Raw genomic sequence first — 15,621 nt, 5'->3', positions numbered from 1 at the left:
CCCTCCGCCCGACCCCCTCCCAACCCCACCCGCGTCCCAGCTCCCCCCACGACCCAGCTACCCCCGCCTGACCCCTTCCCGCATCCCAGCTCCCCCCGCCCGACCCCCTCCCAACCCCACCCGCGTCCCAGCTCCCCCCACGACCCAGCTACCCCTGCCGGACCCCTTCCCGCATCCCAGCTCCCTCCGCCCGACCCCCTTCCAACCCCACCCGCGTCCCAGCTCCCCCTGCTCGACCCCCTCCCAACCCCACCCGCGTCCCAGCTCCCCCCACAACCCAGCTCCCCCCGCCTGACCCCTTCCCGCATCCCAGCTCCCCCCGCCTGACCCCCTCCCAACCTGACCCGCATCCCAGCTCCCCCCACGACCCAGCTCCCTCCGCCCGACCCCCTCCCAACCCCACCCGCGTCCCAGCTCCCCCCACGACCCAGCTACCCCTGCCGGACCCCTTCCCGCATCCCAGCTCCCTCCGCCCGACCCCCTCCCAACCTGACCCGCGTCCCAGCTCCCCCTGCTCGACCCCCTCCCAACCCCACCCGCGTCCCAACTCCCCCTGCTCGACCCCCTCCCAACCCCACCCGCGTCCCAGCTCCCCCCACGACCCAGCTACCCCTGCCGGACCCCTTCCCAGCTCCCCCAGCTCGACCCCCCCAGCTCCTACCCGACTGAACATGGCCCTGCCCGACCCCCTGCCCCACATTTCTGAACCCCACCTGACATCCCCATCCTGCCCTCCTCCCCCTCCTCACACTGTCCCCCCCTCACCTCTGGGCGGGGACGTACTGGCCCGGCAGCGAGTTGCAGCGAACCCCAGCCACGCGCACCCCGACCTCGTGGAATTGCAGCCCCAGGTTCTCCCCCTCGACCGTCACCCGCGTGCCGCCCTCCTTGGGCCCCGCCACGGGTGTCACCTGGGGGGGCAGAGGGCAGTCAGGGGGGCGGAGACCCCCCCACCCCCACCCGCCCTGCTTGGGCCCTGCCATGGGTGTCACCTGGGGGAGCCCGGGGGAGTCAGTGGGGCAGAGACCCAACCCACCCCCGCCTGGGCCCCCAAACCACGTGAGCCCCCCCGGGTGAGGGGGCAGAGCTAGGGGGTGTCTGCAGCAGAGATGGGGCCTGGCTGCGGTTGGGGGATGGGTTCCAGTGGGGTGGGCACAGGGGGTGGCTGGTCCAGGGGGCCCCCCTATTACCTGGGTGATGTGGGGGGACCATTACCGGGGTGCTGTGGGGCAGGGGCATTACTTGGGCACTGCGGGGGGGGCCGTTACCCGGGCGACGGGGGGCGTTACCTGGGTGATGCGGGGGTGGCTGCAGCGGGCCCCACGCCGGCCGGGGGGCACCCAGTTGAGTTTGGGGGCAGGGCAGTGGGGTTGCAAGAGGCAGCGTCGCTCCGCCAGGCACCAGCCGCACTCATAACGCGGGTCGGAGCGGAGACAGAGCCCGCAGCTGGGGCGCTGGGCCGGGCACTTGTACAGCAGGGCTGGGGGGAGGTGGGGGGTCAGAAACAGGCAGCCCCCTGCCCCGCCCTCCCCACCCCCTTCTCTCCCTGTGCCCCACCCCTGCCCCCCAACACCCCACCCCCGGGCTCTGCCCTCCCCACCCCTTTCCCCATGACACTCCCCCACTCTGCCCTCTCCCATTACCCAGCCCCCCGCCCCTCCCAGGGCGCAGCCCCCAGGACCTTTGAAGCCAGGGGGCCGGTCGATGGGGAAGTCGCTGTCCCAGACGACGGAGAAGTCCACAGGCAGCTCCCCAACTGTGTCGCCCTCGTACCAGTACTGGGGGGGGGGAACAGGGAGATTAGAGGCATGGAGAGCCACAGGGGAGCCCCCCCACATAGCCCTGGGGGCAACAGGACCACAAAGGGTTAAAAGGAGGTATCAAGGCATCTCCTAGCAACAGAGATGGCAACTGTCACGTCACCTAGCAACAGAGCATCCCCCCCCAGGGGTGAAACATCAAACACATCCGCCCCCCCTGCCCAGCTCTGCCCGTGCCCCTCACTCCTGACCCGCAGCCCAGCTCAGACATTTACAAGTGGTTCCTTGACCCCAGCACCTCGCAGGCTGTGGGCCTGCAGCCAGCGGGGAGTTGATGGCTGGGGGGAGGGGAGGGGAGGGCAGGGGGTGTCTGGCACAGAGCCCATGGGATTAGAGACCTCCCACCCTCCCGTCCCCCTCCCAGCCAGCCAGCAGGGGCCCCAAGCTTTCTCCCACCCTCCCAGGGCGCAGGGGTCCGGCCGAACCCAGCTGAATGCCCCTCCCCCATCGCTGGGGCCGGGACACACAGGCTGATAACCCCCCCACTCCCTCCCCCCCAAAAAGGGTGCTCAGAAGAGGGAGGGGTGGAGGCACATGGGGTCTCATCGCGGTGTCCTGGCTCTGCATGTGGCTGGGGAGCAGAGGGAGATGGGCTGGGGGGCTCGCGGGGGGCAGGGGGTCCAGGCCGGGGGGCTCACCGAGGTGTTCTGACATTGCACGCTGCTGGAATTGAAGCGCACGGCTGGGACCCGCTGGCGACGCCCCTGCACGACAAAGACGCACTCGTAGTTCTTCTGGCCCGACTGCGGCTGCGGCAGGTTCTTGGCCCGGAGCGTGATCGGCTGCAGCACCCCCACCGGGATCAGGATCTCGCCCACCGGGAGCAGTTCTGGGCAGCCCTGGGGAGAAAGAATCAGGGGGACCTCACCTGGGGAGAGCTGGGAGAACCCAGGAGTCTGGGCTCCCAGCCCCAGCCCCCCTGCTCTAACCATCGGACCCCACTCCCCTCCCAGAGACAGGGAGAGAACCCAGGAGTCCTGCCAGGAGATGGAGCTGGGGATGCAGGATCCTGGGTCTCTGGGAGCTGCCTGGCAACAGCAGCTGCTTAATTGTTACTTGGTGGGGGAGGGGCTGCTCTTTTTTGTCGGGGGTGGGGGTGAGGGGGGATAGGCAATAAAGGAAAGGAGTCCCCAGAACCACTTCCTCCCACCCCTGCCCCAGCCCTGGTGGTGCCCCTCACTCCCGACCCACAGCCCCTGCTAGCCCAGCCCTGCCCCTCACAGCCTTGCCGGTGCGGTGCGGCAGCCCCTGCTAGCCCAGCCTTGCTAGCCCAGCTAGCTCCCCCCTTGTTAGACGCTGATTATGGTGAAGTGGCTCAGAGACTCCTCACTGGGGGTGGGGGGGGTGGGAAGGGGGCAGCGACATCTAGTTTCCCCTCCCCCCAGTCCCCAGGGCCCCATTGCCTGGCCCTGGGCGTTGTCTGCGGCCGCTGCTCCAAACCGCAACCCCGGCGCTATCAATTATCCTGACCACAGGGCACCGCCTGGTGCATCGATCCAACCGGGGCCCCCCCCGCCCCATCGATCCCGCCACAGCCAATTACACTGCATTAGGGGCAGCCAGCCCCATGGTCTGACATCTGCCACCCCTCCCCCTCCACAGCAGGGAGCCAGCTCAAAGCACGGATATGCAGCTGGCTCTGGGGTGGGGCAGGGGCTGTTACCAGGGCCCCCTTGCTTGGTGCCAGGACATGGCCTCTATGGGGTGGGGCAGGGGGACAGTTATACAGGGACCCCTCGCCCTGTTCCGAGATGTGTCCGGCTCTGGGGTGCGGGAGGGGGCTGGTCACACAGGGACCCACCTCGGCGGTGCTGACCCGCCCCTCAGCGAACGCGCACTCCCGGGAATCGTGGGTGCAGATGTGTCGATATTTGCACCACCGGCAGGCAAACAGGCTCCTCACGCAGGACAGACACCTGGGGAGGGCAGCAAAGGGTTAATGGGGGGGGAGAATCTTCCCCCCCCAACTGACCTCCACACCCAGGATGTCGGGCGCCCCCACACCCCTTCCCAGACCCATTGTTCCCCTGCAGCCAGGGACAATGCCCCGCCCCTGCTCCCTGTGTTTACATGGGGGGAAGGGAGGAGGGGATTCTATTAGCTGCCCCACCCCCAGCGGGAGACCAGGCTCCCTCCCACCCCCCACCCCCAGTGCGAGGGGCTGCGGGTGGGGGGCCGGCGGCCGGCCGGGGGGACTCACGACGGGAGGAGGCTGCAGTTGTAGAAGACGAAGTCAGTGCCAGCGAAATCCATCCCGGTCTCGAGCGAGCGAAGCTGAAGCCGCACGGAGCGAGCATCGCCTGGGGGGGATTTGGGGGGGCAGCGTCGGGGGGGGGTCAGGACTGAACCCCTCCCAGCAGGGAGCCCCCGCCCCCAGTCTATGGCTCCTACCCCCACCTCCCACCCCCAAATGTGTTCCTGACCTTTGTCCTCTGCCCCCTGCCCTCCCCTGTCGCCCCGGCCCTGACCTTTGCCCTTTGAACTCACCGTGGGGGCCGGTACCGGGGGGCAGCTCCCTGGGGGTGGGCGACTGGCAGCGGATGAGGCCCCCGGGCAGCACCTCGGCTTCGCTCTGCCCCAGGCCCTCGAAGGAGCAGGTCACGCCTGGCCCCAGGTCCGGGAGGTTCTGCACCGTCAGCTGCAGCTAGACCCCCAGAGAGATGGGGTTAGAGCTGGGGGGCAGGATCCCCCTGAGAGACAGGAGCCTAGAGACGGGGGGCAGGATTCCCCCAGAGATGGGGAGTGAGTTCTCCCTAGAGATGGGGGTTCGAGATGGGGGACAGGGTCCCAACCCCTCCCTCCCCAGAGACATGGGGGGGATGTCCACCTCTGCCCCCCCAATCTCCCAAGCCAGGCCCCTAGGCGCCCGGCCCCCCAACTCACCAGGACACCGGGCGCGGTGACAGAGACGTTATTGGGCTCCACGAGCAGCCGGGGGCAGGAGCCCGGCGCGGCCGCGAACCGCTGCGACTCCAGCGCCCGGGGACACTCGCTCTCCCGGCAGCACCTGGGAGGAGGGTTGTGGGGGGATCAGGCACAGACTGGGAACCCCCCAGGTCTGCTCCCCCCTCACTGCACTGGGCAGGCACCTCACAGGGGAGCTTGCAGCGCTGGGGGGGGGGCAGCCCAGGGAGCTCATTAACTAGCCAGTGGCTTCCACCCTGGGGGCTTGTTAGTGCAGGATCTTGGGGGACGCAGCATCCGGTGCCAGGAGCCCCTCACCCGCGGGGGGGGCTGTGGGTCGGGAGTGAGGGGCACCGACGGGGGGGGGTAGGGCCAGGCTAGCAGGGGGCTGCAGGTTGGGAGTGAGAGGCACCAACAGAACTTGGGGGGAGTCGGGGTGGGGGCTGATCTCTGCTCCACCCCCATCTCGGGGGGCGTCAGCTCGAGTGTCTGTATTAACTGGGAGGTGTGATTCTGGCAGAGGTTGGGGGGGAGTTACGGGGGGGGCTTCTCCATCTCCTCCCCCTACAGAGAGGGATGGGAGGTGGGGGCGGGGCACTGAAGAGGGCTAACACCCCCCCTTCACTGCCTGGCCAAGCTGGGGGGTGATGGCTAATTTATTACTTGTCTCCAGGGTAGAGCTGCCAGCTCCAGTCACAGGCCCCCCACCCCAGCCAACCTTCAGTGTCCCTCCCCCCACCTCCCCAACCCCCATCTTTCCACCAGCCCCCCACTCTGTGCCCCCCTCCCCCCACTGCTCTGGGCAGGAGATTTAATAGGATTTGGTACCTGGGATTCCCACAAGGGAAGGGGGGATGGGGCTTGGCCAGGAGCTTGCGGGGAGGGGGGGCCGCATTCCTCCAACAGGCCAGAGACCCCCCAGCACACACCGGGGAGGGACCCCTGGCTAGGCTGGGAGCCAGGACTCCTGGGTTCTCTCCCAGCACTGGGAGGGGAGTGGGAGCTGGTGGTTAGAGTGGGGGAGGTGGGCTGAGAGCCAGGACTCCTGGGTTCTCTCCCCGGCTCAGCTCCAGGGGTGTCTCACCGGTTGTGCAGGACACACCAGCCACAGTGGGGGTCCCCGGAGCCCAGGCAGGCGTCACACGTAGGGTACTGGCCACACGTCTCCACTGGCAGCCGCACCACCTGGGGGGGAGAGGTTAGCGTCTGGGGTGGTAGAACAGACCCCCTCCCCTATAGCAGCCCCTCCCAGCTACTCCCCCACATCACCTGTGCCTCTCCACTCCTTCACCAGTCCCCAGCCCCCTTGGCCCCCTTCCTTCTGCCTCCCTTCCCCCAACCTCAGTCCCCTGGGACCCCCATCCTGCCCCCTTCCCCCAACCTCAGCCCCCTGGGGTCCTCCTGGCTCACTTCCTTCTGCCCCCTCTTCTTCCCCAGCTCCCTCCCAGTCCCACCTCGACCAGCCCCCCGGCCCCCACCTCTCCACGGCTCAGCAGGTAAAGGTGTCTCTGGTCGGGGCTGAGCTCCATGTCCCGCAGCAGGGGCTGCCCGGGGGTCACTGGCACCGACTCGTACAGATGGGCGTCCTGGGGGCCATCTACCCGCACCTGGGGGGGGAGCTGTGAGAGAGAGATGTCCCCAGCCCCCCTGCGAGCCCCCAAGCTCCCCCAAGCCCCCAGCCTGACTTGAGCCACCCCGAGCTACCCACCTCCATCAACTCCCCCAACCCCCCCGCATGTTCAGCAGCATGCAAGGGGGGCCCACAAGGAGGTGGGGGGGAGGGGAGACCAGCATCAATGTCTCTCCCCGACCTGCCAGCTGCCCCCTCCCCCGTTACTCTCCAGCCCAGGGGTCCAGCCCCCCGACACCAGGCAGGCTCATTGACCCCTTTCATCCCCGCCAACAAGGGCCCATTGATGGGGGGTCTGACCCACAGCAGCCCCCCAGCAGGCACCCAGCCTCCCCCTCCCCAGGGACAAAGGGCCCTTTCAGAGCTGGGGGCCGCAGCCCCCCAGGGTCACTCCCGGGGCGAGAGGCCGAGAGCTAAGACAAGGGAACCAGTGTCGAGGGACAGGAGTCACCTCCCACCCCCCATTTCTCCTCCACGCACCCAGCCCCCCTCAGCCCCTCCCCCCTCAGCCCACCAGCTCCTCCCCTCCCCACTAGCTAACTGAATTAGCCCCATTTAAAAGCTGAGGGGTCGTGGCCCCCTCCAGGGGGTTCAGAGCTAGACAGGCGAGCCCCCGCCCCCCCCCACATAACCCAATTCCCAGGTCAGGGCTGGGGCAGCCAGCCTGACACTCCCGACACTGAGCCCCCTGGGACCCCCCAGGGATGGCAGGTGGCAGGGAGAGAGGATGGAGGAGCTGGGGGAGCCCAAGGCTGGGTGAGCAGGGGCTGTGGGTCAGGAGTGAGGGGCACTTGCAGAGCTGGGGGTGGGCGGGGGCCCTGGGCACTGTCCCCTCTCTGTGGTGCAGCTGCTCTAGGGTTAACTTTCGCACAGACATATTTTCCACCCCAAACCGCCACCCTTTGATGTTGGCTTTTTAAGAGCCAGTTTGGAAGGAACGGAGTTGGTTTGTGGGGAGTTGGGGGGGGGCCAGGAGGGGACCGCGCCCCATAGCGCTGAGCTGGCAGATCATCCACCCTCCTCCCCAACCCTGCCGGTGCCCCTCACTCCCGACCCGCAGCCCCCTGGCAGCTCAACCCTGCCCCCCCCAGCTCTGCCAGTGCCCCTCACTCCTGACCCGCAGCTCCTCTGTCGTCTCCTCTTCCCGTCGGAGCAGCCTGAGAGTGGCTGAGGCTAAGGAGGGGACCTGGCATGTCCCTTTGCTGCCCTGCTAATGTTGAATGGGCTCCAGCTCTGCCCTGGAGATGGGGACTGCCCCCCAGCTCTGCTCTATCAGTGGGGCAGGGCTGGGAATAGCCTACCCTTCCAGGGATCAGATTTGGGGTGGGCTAGCAGGGCCTGCGGGTCGGGAGTGAGGGGCACCGGCAGAGCTGTGGGGACAAACACCTAGGGAGGTTCTGAGCCCCTTTGGGACACCCCCAATTCTAACGCCTGCCCCTCCCCCCGGCGCGTGTCCCACCTTCTTGAGGGTGCCGGCACGGGTGCCCAGGAAGACGACAGAGTGGCCCCGGTAGGTGTAGGCGGCGACGCTGGCCAGCCCCTCGCTGCGCTCGGCCAGCAGGGGGCGCCCCTCGATGACCTGCAGCCCCCCCAGCGGCTGGTTCAGCACCAGCCCGCAGAAATTCCCATTGATCTGCATGGGCTGGGGAGAGACGGGGGGTCAGGCACAGCTGAGTGCAGCCCCCAATAGACGCCCAGCTCCCCAATACACCCCCATCCCCACCCTCTCCATTGCCCCAAAGTACGCTCACCACCTCCAGCCCCCACCTTCCCTCCCACTCCCGCAGCTCTGGGCGGGGAGAGGGGGCTAGTGGGGTAGAGCAACGGGGACTGGGAGCCAGGACTCCTGGGTTCTCTCTCTGGGAGGGGAGCTGGGCCACGTGGCTGAGCCGGGGGCTGGGCGAGGCTCCCGGATGCCTGGGTCCCGCGTACCGTGTTGATGCAGGGCAGCTCCTTGTTGAGCAGCCAGGGCAGGGAGAGGTGCCCCTCGCCGCGGTAGCAGCTCTGGATCCGCTCCTGGATGCGCCGGTTGACCTCGTCCAGCGTGAAGAGGCAGAGCAGGCTCTGGCGGGGCGGTGCCGCCCGGTTCTTCTGGCCCTGGGCAAAGGCTGCATAGAGCACGTCCTGCCCCTCGGCCAGCCCCAGTGCCCGCGCCAGCCGGTGCCCGGCCTTAGCCAGCCGGGCGGCCTGCACCAGGCGGTACTCCACCCCGGCATGGGCGCAGCCCAGTGGGAACTCCACGTAGGAGTAGAACTCGGCGTCGCGGGCGCAGAGCCGCACGATCTTGGAGGAGAAGAAGCGCTCGGCCCCGGGGGCCACCCCGCCACCGGGCCCCCCGCCCGGCCCCTCCAGCGCTGCCTGCTGCGTGTCCAGCTGCAGGGTGAGGAAGTAGACAAAGGCGCCCGAGACGAAGGCCGAGACGTAGTAGATGTCGAAGGCCGGGTGCAGCGCCAGGGTGTCTGAGGGGACCTTGACCTGCGAGGAGACGAACTCGTCCTGGTAGATGAGGCTGAACATGTCGGGGCTGGCGGAGTCGGGCGCCAGGCGGCGGCTGGACAGGGTGGGGAAGTACTCGGAGCGCCCCTCCACCGAGGTGCCCACGAAGAGCCGGCTCGGCTGGCCCGGCTGCTCAAGGATGACCCCGGCCATGGCGTCTGCCTCGCGCCCGCCCGACAGGTAGTGCTCCTTCCGCTGGTGAGGCTCGCCCAGCTTGGCCAGGTCGCCCACGCGCAGCAGCTGGCAGACGCCCTGCCAGACGCTGCCGCAGGCCACCAGCCGCCCGCCCGCATAGTCCAGCAGCAGCAGCTTGTTGACGTTGTCGGCCGGGGCCAGCGGGTGCTGGCAGAGCCGCACAGCGGGCGGTGGGTAGCACCGGGCGTCGTCCGGCACCGGCCCCGTCCCGTGCACCCGCAGCTGGCTCAGGTTGGCCGCCAGTTTGTAGACCCGGTTCACGGCGCCGGCAAAGACCTCGCCCGTCTCGCGGTGCACCGCCAGGTGGGTCAGCCCCCCGTCCGGCACCGCGAAGGAGGCCCGGGCAGCCAAGAGGGGAGGGAGCCGCGGAGGGGGGGCCCCCGGCCGAGCCAGAGGGGGCAGCAGCAGCAGCAGAGCCAGGGCCCCCAGCCGCAGTGGGGGGGCCATGGTGTGAGGCTCGGGGGGCAGCAGGCCTGGAAGAGGGAGAGATGGAGGTTAGACAGAGGGGGACCTCCCCCTTGCCAGAGAGCCCACCCCAGCCCCCCGCTTCCCCACGGCTGACCCACCAACCCCCCAGCCAGAGAGCCCATCTCCAACCCCCCGCTTCCCACGGCTGACCCACCAACCCCCCAGCCAGAGAGCCCACCCCCAGCCCCCCACTTCCCACGGCTGACCCACCAACCCCCCAGCCAGAGAGCCCACCCCAGCCCCCCGCTTCCCCACGGCTGACCCACCAACCCCCCAGCCAGAGAGCCCACCCCCAGCCCCCCGCTTCCCCACGGCTGATCCCCCAACACCCGAAGCCAGTGCTAACCCCTACCCCATTTCCAGACCCCCAACCCACTCCAGACGGGTCTACCTCTGGGCCCAGCCCACCCCTCCCCCCACAGCTCCCTTCCCACTGGGCGCTGAGGGCAGGGAGAGCGCCCCCCTGCCAGACACCCCCCCCAGCCTTTCTTAGCACCCCCTCAACACACCCCACGCACACCCGGCTCCTTGTTAGCACTCTGTGCAAGGAGTCAAAACACCCCTCCCCCGCAGCACTGGGGCGGGGGGGCTCGTGACCTGGAGAGCAGGGGCCCCCCCCGTGCACGTGTGACACACAAGGGGAGAATGCCCTGAGACGGGGATGGGTTGGAGGATTCCCCAGCACCACGTACCCCACAGCCCCCCCATAACACACCCCAGGACCCCCAGGGCCGGCCCCCACAACACACACAAACTCCCATCACTGAGCCCCCATGCTCACCCCCCAAAACCTATAGGCCACAGCTCCTCCCACTGCCAGGCCCCGCCCTTCCCAGCCCCTCCCCCTGGCTCCACCCTAATCACACCCCACCCCACTCCCAGGGCTTAAGAGCCCTGAAAACAGGCCCATGGCCTTCCAATGAGCCAGGGATGGTGGAGCCCCCTGCCTAATGGGCGCCCCATATCCCTCCCCCTGGGCTAAAGAGCCCAGCAGCTTGGGGGGACCTGGAGACCTCACTACAGCCCCCCCTGAGCTGGCAGAGGGCTGAAGAAGACCAGGGGGAGCAGAGGTGAGACTGGGGGGTGCCAGACCCCTACCTTTCACACCCACTTGAAGTAGTGCCCCCCCCAAGATAACCACAGAGACATGGGTCAGAGCCCCCCCCCCCCACTGCACCACCCTACAGCCTCCTGCCAGCCTGATCCCAGCCCCATAGACTCAAAGCCCCCTGCCAACTTGGTCTCCCCAGCCCCACAACCTCCCTTCCCACCCTGACCCCAGAGCCCCTCAATCTTCCTACCCCAGGAGCTCAGCCCCCCAGCATGTTACACCCACCCAGCAGACGTTAAGCTGACTCTGGCAGAGCCTTAGGGCCCAGCCCTTGCCCCCCCCCCCGCCGTTTTCTCTGAGCCCCACAGCTTGTGTCCCCCTCTGGAAGGGAGGCTGAGAGAGGATCCCAGTGCCCCAGACAAGGGCCAGGAAAGACACAAGCCAGGTGCTCCCCACTTCCTTAGCTGGACCCCCATTCAGGGATTGGCAGGGAAATGCCCACCTGTTCTCCCCCCACCCCTCACACACCCAGCACCTAGATGTTGCTGTGCTGGAAAAGAACCCGGAGTCCCCATTGATCTAACCCACCAGCCCGCACTCCCCTCCCAGAGCATGGAGAGAACCCAGGAGTCCTGGCTTCTAGGCCCCCACTCCGCCCGACCCAGCTTAGTGCCCGCTTAAGGTCAGGACCAATGGGGGTTTTATGGGGCAAGGGGTTGGCCAGGCAGCAGTGAATCTCCTCACTTTACTCTGCTGGGAGAATGGGGGGGGCTCAGGCAACCATGGGGATGCCCCAGCCCTGCCCCCAGAGTGACACCCCCTGAAGCCCCCCACCTGACAGCTTGGGTATGGGCCCCTCAAAGTAACAGAACAGGAGAGGGGCTGCACCCCCAGGGCTGAGAGGGAGCCCCCCACTATGGGGGGCTCTGCTCCCATCCCCCCAATCCTCCCTGCATGGACTGATGTGGGGGCTGCCCCTGCCTCCCATGCTCCAATCCTGGGACTGTCCCCTCCCCACCCCAGTCCCTGACCCCCAAATCCTGGCCCTCTTCCCAATGCAGAGCCCCTTTCATGCCCTGAGCCCCCTGCCCCAAAGAACTGATCTGGGGGGAGGTCTTCCCCCAATGAACTGGGCCCCACACAACCAGCATCCTCCCTACCCGGAATGCACTGCCCCCCTCCCCGCCCCCCCTGTGCACCGGTCCTGGGGGGCTCCCCCGTGCACCGAGCCCCCCCCCCTGTGCACCGGTCCTGGGGGGCTCCCCCGTGCACCGAGCCCCCCCCCCTGTGCACCGGTCCTGGGGGGCTCCCCCGTGCACCGAGCCCCCCCCCCGTGCACCGGTCCTGGGGGGCTCCCCCGTGCACCGAGCCCCCCCCCGTGCACCGGTCCTGGGGGGCTCCCCCGTGCACCGAGCCCCCCCCCCGTGCACCGGTCCTGGGGGGCTCCCCCGTGCACCGAGCCCCCCCCCCGTGCACCGGTCCTGGGGGGCTCCCCCGTGCACCGAGCCCCCCCCCCGTGCACCGAGCCCCCCCCCCCGTGCACCGAGCCCCCCCCCCGTGCACCGGTCCTGGGGGGCTCCCCCGTGCACCGAGCCCCCCCCCCCGTGCACCGGTCCTGGGGGGCTCCCCCGTGCACCGAGCCCCCCCCCCCCGTGCACCGGTCCTGGGGGGCTCCCCCGTGCACCGAGCCCCCCCCCCCCGTGCACCGGTCCTGGGGGGCTCCCCCGTGCACCGAGCCCCCCTCCCCGCCCCCCCCGTGCACCGATCCTGGGGGGCTCCCCCGTGCACCGAGCCCCCCCCCCGTGCACCGGTCCTGGGGGGCTCCCCCGTGCACCGAGCCCCCCCCCGTGCACCGGTCCTGGGGGGCTCCCCCGTGCACCGAGCCCCCCCCCCCGTGCACCGGTCCTGGGGGGCTCCCCCGTGCACCGAGCCCCCCCCCCCCGTGCACCGGTCCTGGGGGGCTCCCCCGTGCACCGAGCCCCCCCCCCCGTGCACCGGTCCTGGGGGGCTCCCCCGTGCACCGAGCCCCCCCCCCCGTGCACCGGTCCTGGGGGGCTCCCCCGTGCACCGAGCCCCCCCCCCCCGTGCACCGGTCCTGGGGGGCTCCCCCGTGCACCGAGCCCCCCCCCCCCGTGCACCGGTCCTGGGGGGCTCCCCCGTGCACCGAGCCCCCCCCCCGTGCACCGGTCCTGGGGGGCTCCCCCGTGCACCGAGCCCCCCCCCCGTGCACCGGTCCTGGGGGGCTCCCCCGTGCACCGAGCCCCCCCCCCGTGCACCGGTCCTGGGGGGCTCCCCCGTGCACCGAGCCCCCCCCCGTGCACCGAGCCCCCCCTCCCCGCCCCCCCGTGCACCGATCCTGGGGGGCTCCCCCGTGCACCGAGCCCCCCTCCCCGCCCCCCCCGTGCACCGGTCCTGGGGGGCTCCGCCCCGGCTCTACCTGCAGCTGCAGCCGCGCGCCCCGCTCCGGCTCTGCCCCCTCCCCGCCCGGCCGGGCCCTTTAAACGCGGGCTGCACCATTGCGGGGCGAGGGGGGGGCAGGATGAGGAGATGGGGATGGAGGAGTCCCCTCGAAGGGCCCCACCCTGCAACCCCCTGATCCGGCCCTGACCTGCTCCCCCGCAGGACCGCCCTCGGGAGATGGGGCGGCCAGGCGAGTCCCCCACCCCTACAATCCCCTGAGCCCTCCCCCCGCTGCAGGAATGGATCAGCCCGATCATTCATTGCAGCCCAGCGGTCGCTGGCTGGAGCCACAGGGGGGCGAGTGTGCAAGGGGGTCGCCCGTGCCCTGAGTGTGCAAGACCTGTTCTCTTGCACCCTGCATCTCTAATGTGCGAGGAGATCTCTTGCACAGACTGTGTGTGCGAGTTGTTGCCACACACCCCACTATCTGGGTGTGCAAGGCATTTGCACTCCCCAGGTGCTTTAGGTGTGCAAGGGGCCTTCACTTGCATACTGAGGGTGTGAGGCATTTTCACATGTAGTGTCTGCTGAACATGGGAGGGGCTCACACCCTAAGTGTGCAAGGGACTTATACACACATGTGCAAGGCCTTTTCATGCACACCCTGTCACCTGGGTGTGTAAGGGATTCAGACACCCGGACACACTGCTCCTTGAGTGTGCAAAGAGTTCATACACACCCTGAGTTTACACGGCCTCATCACACGGCCTGTCCCCTGAGCGTGGGACTCCCATGCAGACTGACTATGTGCAGGGCTCTCGCAACTGCCACGGGGCACAACCCCATAGAAACTGCTGGCAGCCTGATGGGCGGAGAGAGGGACCCTGGTTTCCCCTCCTAGACACACCTGGGCAGAAAAGTGGTGGAAGAGGTGGGTCAGGGCCTGGCAGGACTCCTGGTTCTCTCCCCAGCTCCGTGAGGGGACTGGCTTAGATGGGGTGGGCTGGGAGTCAGTGAATGAGTCTGCGGGTGCCCCTCACTCCCGACCCGCAGCCCCTGCCAGCCCGGCCCTGGGCTCCCCGCAGCCCTGCCAGTGCCCCTCACTCCCGACCCGCAGCCCCTGCCAGCCCGGCCCTGGGCTCCCCCCAGCCCTGCCGGTGCCCCTCACTCCCGACCCGCAGCCCCTGCCAGCCCGGCCCTGGGCTCCCCCCAGCCCTGCCGGTGCCCCTCACTCCCGACCCGCAGCCCCTGCCAGCCCGGCCCTGGGCTCCCCCCAGCCCTGCCGGTGCCCCTCACTCCCGACCCGCAGCCCCTGCCAGCCCGGCCCTGGGCTCCCCCCAGCCCTGGTGGTGCCCCTCACTCCCGACCCGCAGCCCCTGCCAGCCCGGCCCTGGGCTCCCCCCAGCCCTGCCGGTGCCCCTCACTCCCAACCCGCAGCCCCTGCCAGCCCAGCCCTGCCGCCCCCCGCAGCCCTGCCAGTGCCCCTCACTCCCGACCCGCAGCCCCTGCCAGCCCGGCCCTGGGCTCCCCCCAGCCCTGGTGGTGCCCCTCACTCCCGACCCGCAGCCCCTGCCAGCCCGGCCCTGGGCTCCCCCCAGCCCTGCCGGTGCCCCTCACTCCCGACCCGCAGCCCCTGCCAGCCCAGCCCTGCCGCCCCCCCCAGCCCTGGTGGTGCCCCTCACTCCCGACCCGCAGCCCCCGCCAGCCCAGCCCTGCCCCCCCAGCTCTGTCGGTGCCCCTCACTCCCGACCCGCAGCCCCTGCCAGCCCAGCCCTGCCCCCCAGCTCTGTCAGTGCCCCTCACTCCCAACCCGCAGCCCCCTGCTAGCCCACCTGGTGCCCCCTTCTGGGGAGATTCGAGCCCAGGGGTCCCACCTAAGGAGCTCCCGCCCCCCACCCGCACTGATCCACTCTCCCCCTTGTTCCTCCCCCTCCCTGAAGGCCCCCCCACTTCAGGGTGGGGAAGGGGGGGATCAGCACATGCTGCCACCACTGCACCCAGGCGCGTTTCCATGGTGACGGAGCAAGGAGACAGAGGATGGACGCCATGGCAACGCCCCATGGGCACGGGGAGGGGGAAGGGACGGGGCAGCCAGCGGTGGGTCTGGGAGGAGAGGACAGAGCTGGGGAGGAATGGGGGGCTCTGGCCATGGAGGGGGGGAAGGGATGGGGCAGCTGGCAGTGTGGTGGGGGGAAAGGACAGAGCTGGGGGGGAATGGGGGACTCTGGGCACTGGGGGGGAAGAAGAGAGAGGATGGGGATGGGGGGACTCTGGTCACTGCAGGGGGAAGGGATGGGGCAGCCAGCGGTGGGGCAGGGGGGAGAGGATGGGGATGGGGGCTCTGGGCTTAGTGGGGAGATGCTGGGAGGTATTCGGGGAGCCAGGCAAAGAAGGGTCTGTAAATTGTGAGGGGGGGTCTTATCACTCTGGAGATAGGGAGGCTCTTGGGGGGATCAATCAATGTAGGGAGGCAAATGGGGGGGGAACTTAGGGATGGATGGGATGTGGGGGGAGCCAGGCAATGGGGGTAGTTTTAGGGGGGAAATGGGGTGCCAATCAGGGGTCAGTCCCCATCTCTGCCTGTCCCCCCAGCCCTGCCCCCCCCCCCCAGCTGGTCTCTTACTGGCAGTTTCGGTCTTTTGCTATAAAAAACATTT

General features: G+C 69.3%; 1 protein-coding gene across 4 annotated transcripts in view; it reads right to left on the bottom strand.

Annotated features, from left to right (window-relative positions):
• Nucleotides 1-13,048, bottom strand: part of PLXNA3 (plexin A3) — a 28,111-nt gene extending 15,063 nt beyond the window's left edge. For 3 of the 4 annotated variants that reach the window (XM_073321633.2, XM_073321634.2, XM_073321636.2), the window contains exons 1-13: nt 13,002-13,048; nt 8,287-9,518; nt 7,814-7,996; nt 6,203-6,331; nt 5,809-5,909; nt 4,704-4,827; nt 4,308-4,464; nt 4,021-4,120; nt 3,622-3,736; nt 2,459-2,659; nt 1,682-1,778; nt 1,290-1,480; nt 766-911 (exon numbers count right to left, since the gene is read on the bottom strand). In XM_073321633.2, coding sequence (XP_073177734.1) covers nt 766-911; nt 1,290-1,480; nt 1,682-1,778; nt 2,459-2,659; nt 3,622-3,736; nt 4,021-4,120; nt 4,308-4,464; nt 4,704-4,827; nt 5,809-5,909; nt 6,203-6,331; nt 7,814-7,996; nt 8,287-9,492 — 2,750 coding nt within the window. In that variant the 5' untranslated portion in view covers nt 9,493-9,518; nt 13,002-13,048. The remainder of the gene's footprint in view (nt 1-765; nt 912-1,289; nt 1,481-1,681; nt 1,779-2,458; nt 2,660-3,621; nt 3,737-4,020; nt 4,121-4,307; nt 4,465-4,703; nt 4,828-5,808; nt 5,910-6,202; nt 6,332-7,813; nt 7,997-8,286; nt 9,519-13,001) is intronic. The other variant, XM_073321635.2, reaches the window with a different exon arrangement.
• Nucleotides 13,049-15,621: the final 2,573 nt, after the last annotated feature.

The sequence above is a fragment of the Lepidochelys kempii genome, chromosome 23, assembly GCF_965140285.1.
Source record: "Lepidochelys kempii isolate rLepKem1 chromosome 23, rLepKem1.hap1, whole genome shotgun sequence".
In the NCBI taxonomy this organism is placed as follows: Eukaryota; Metazoa; Chordata; order Testudines; family Cheloniidae; genus Lepidochelys; species Lepidochelys kempii.
Note: the sequence above shows the minus strand (reverse complement) of the source record. Positions and strands in the feature narration are given on the sequence as shown.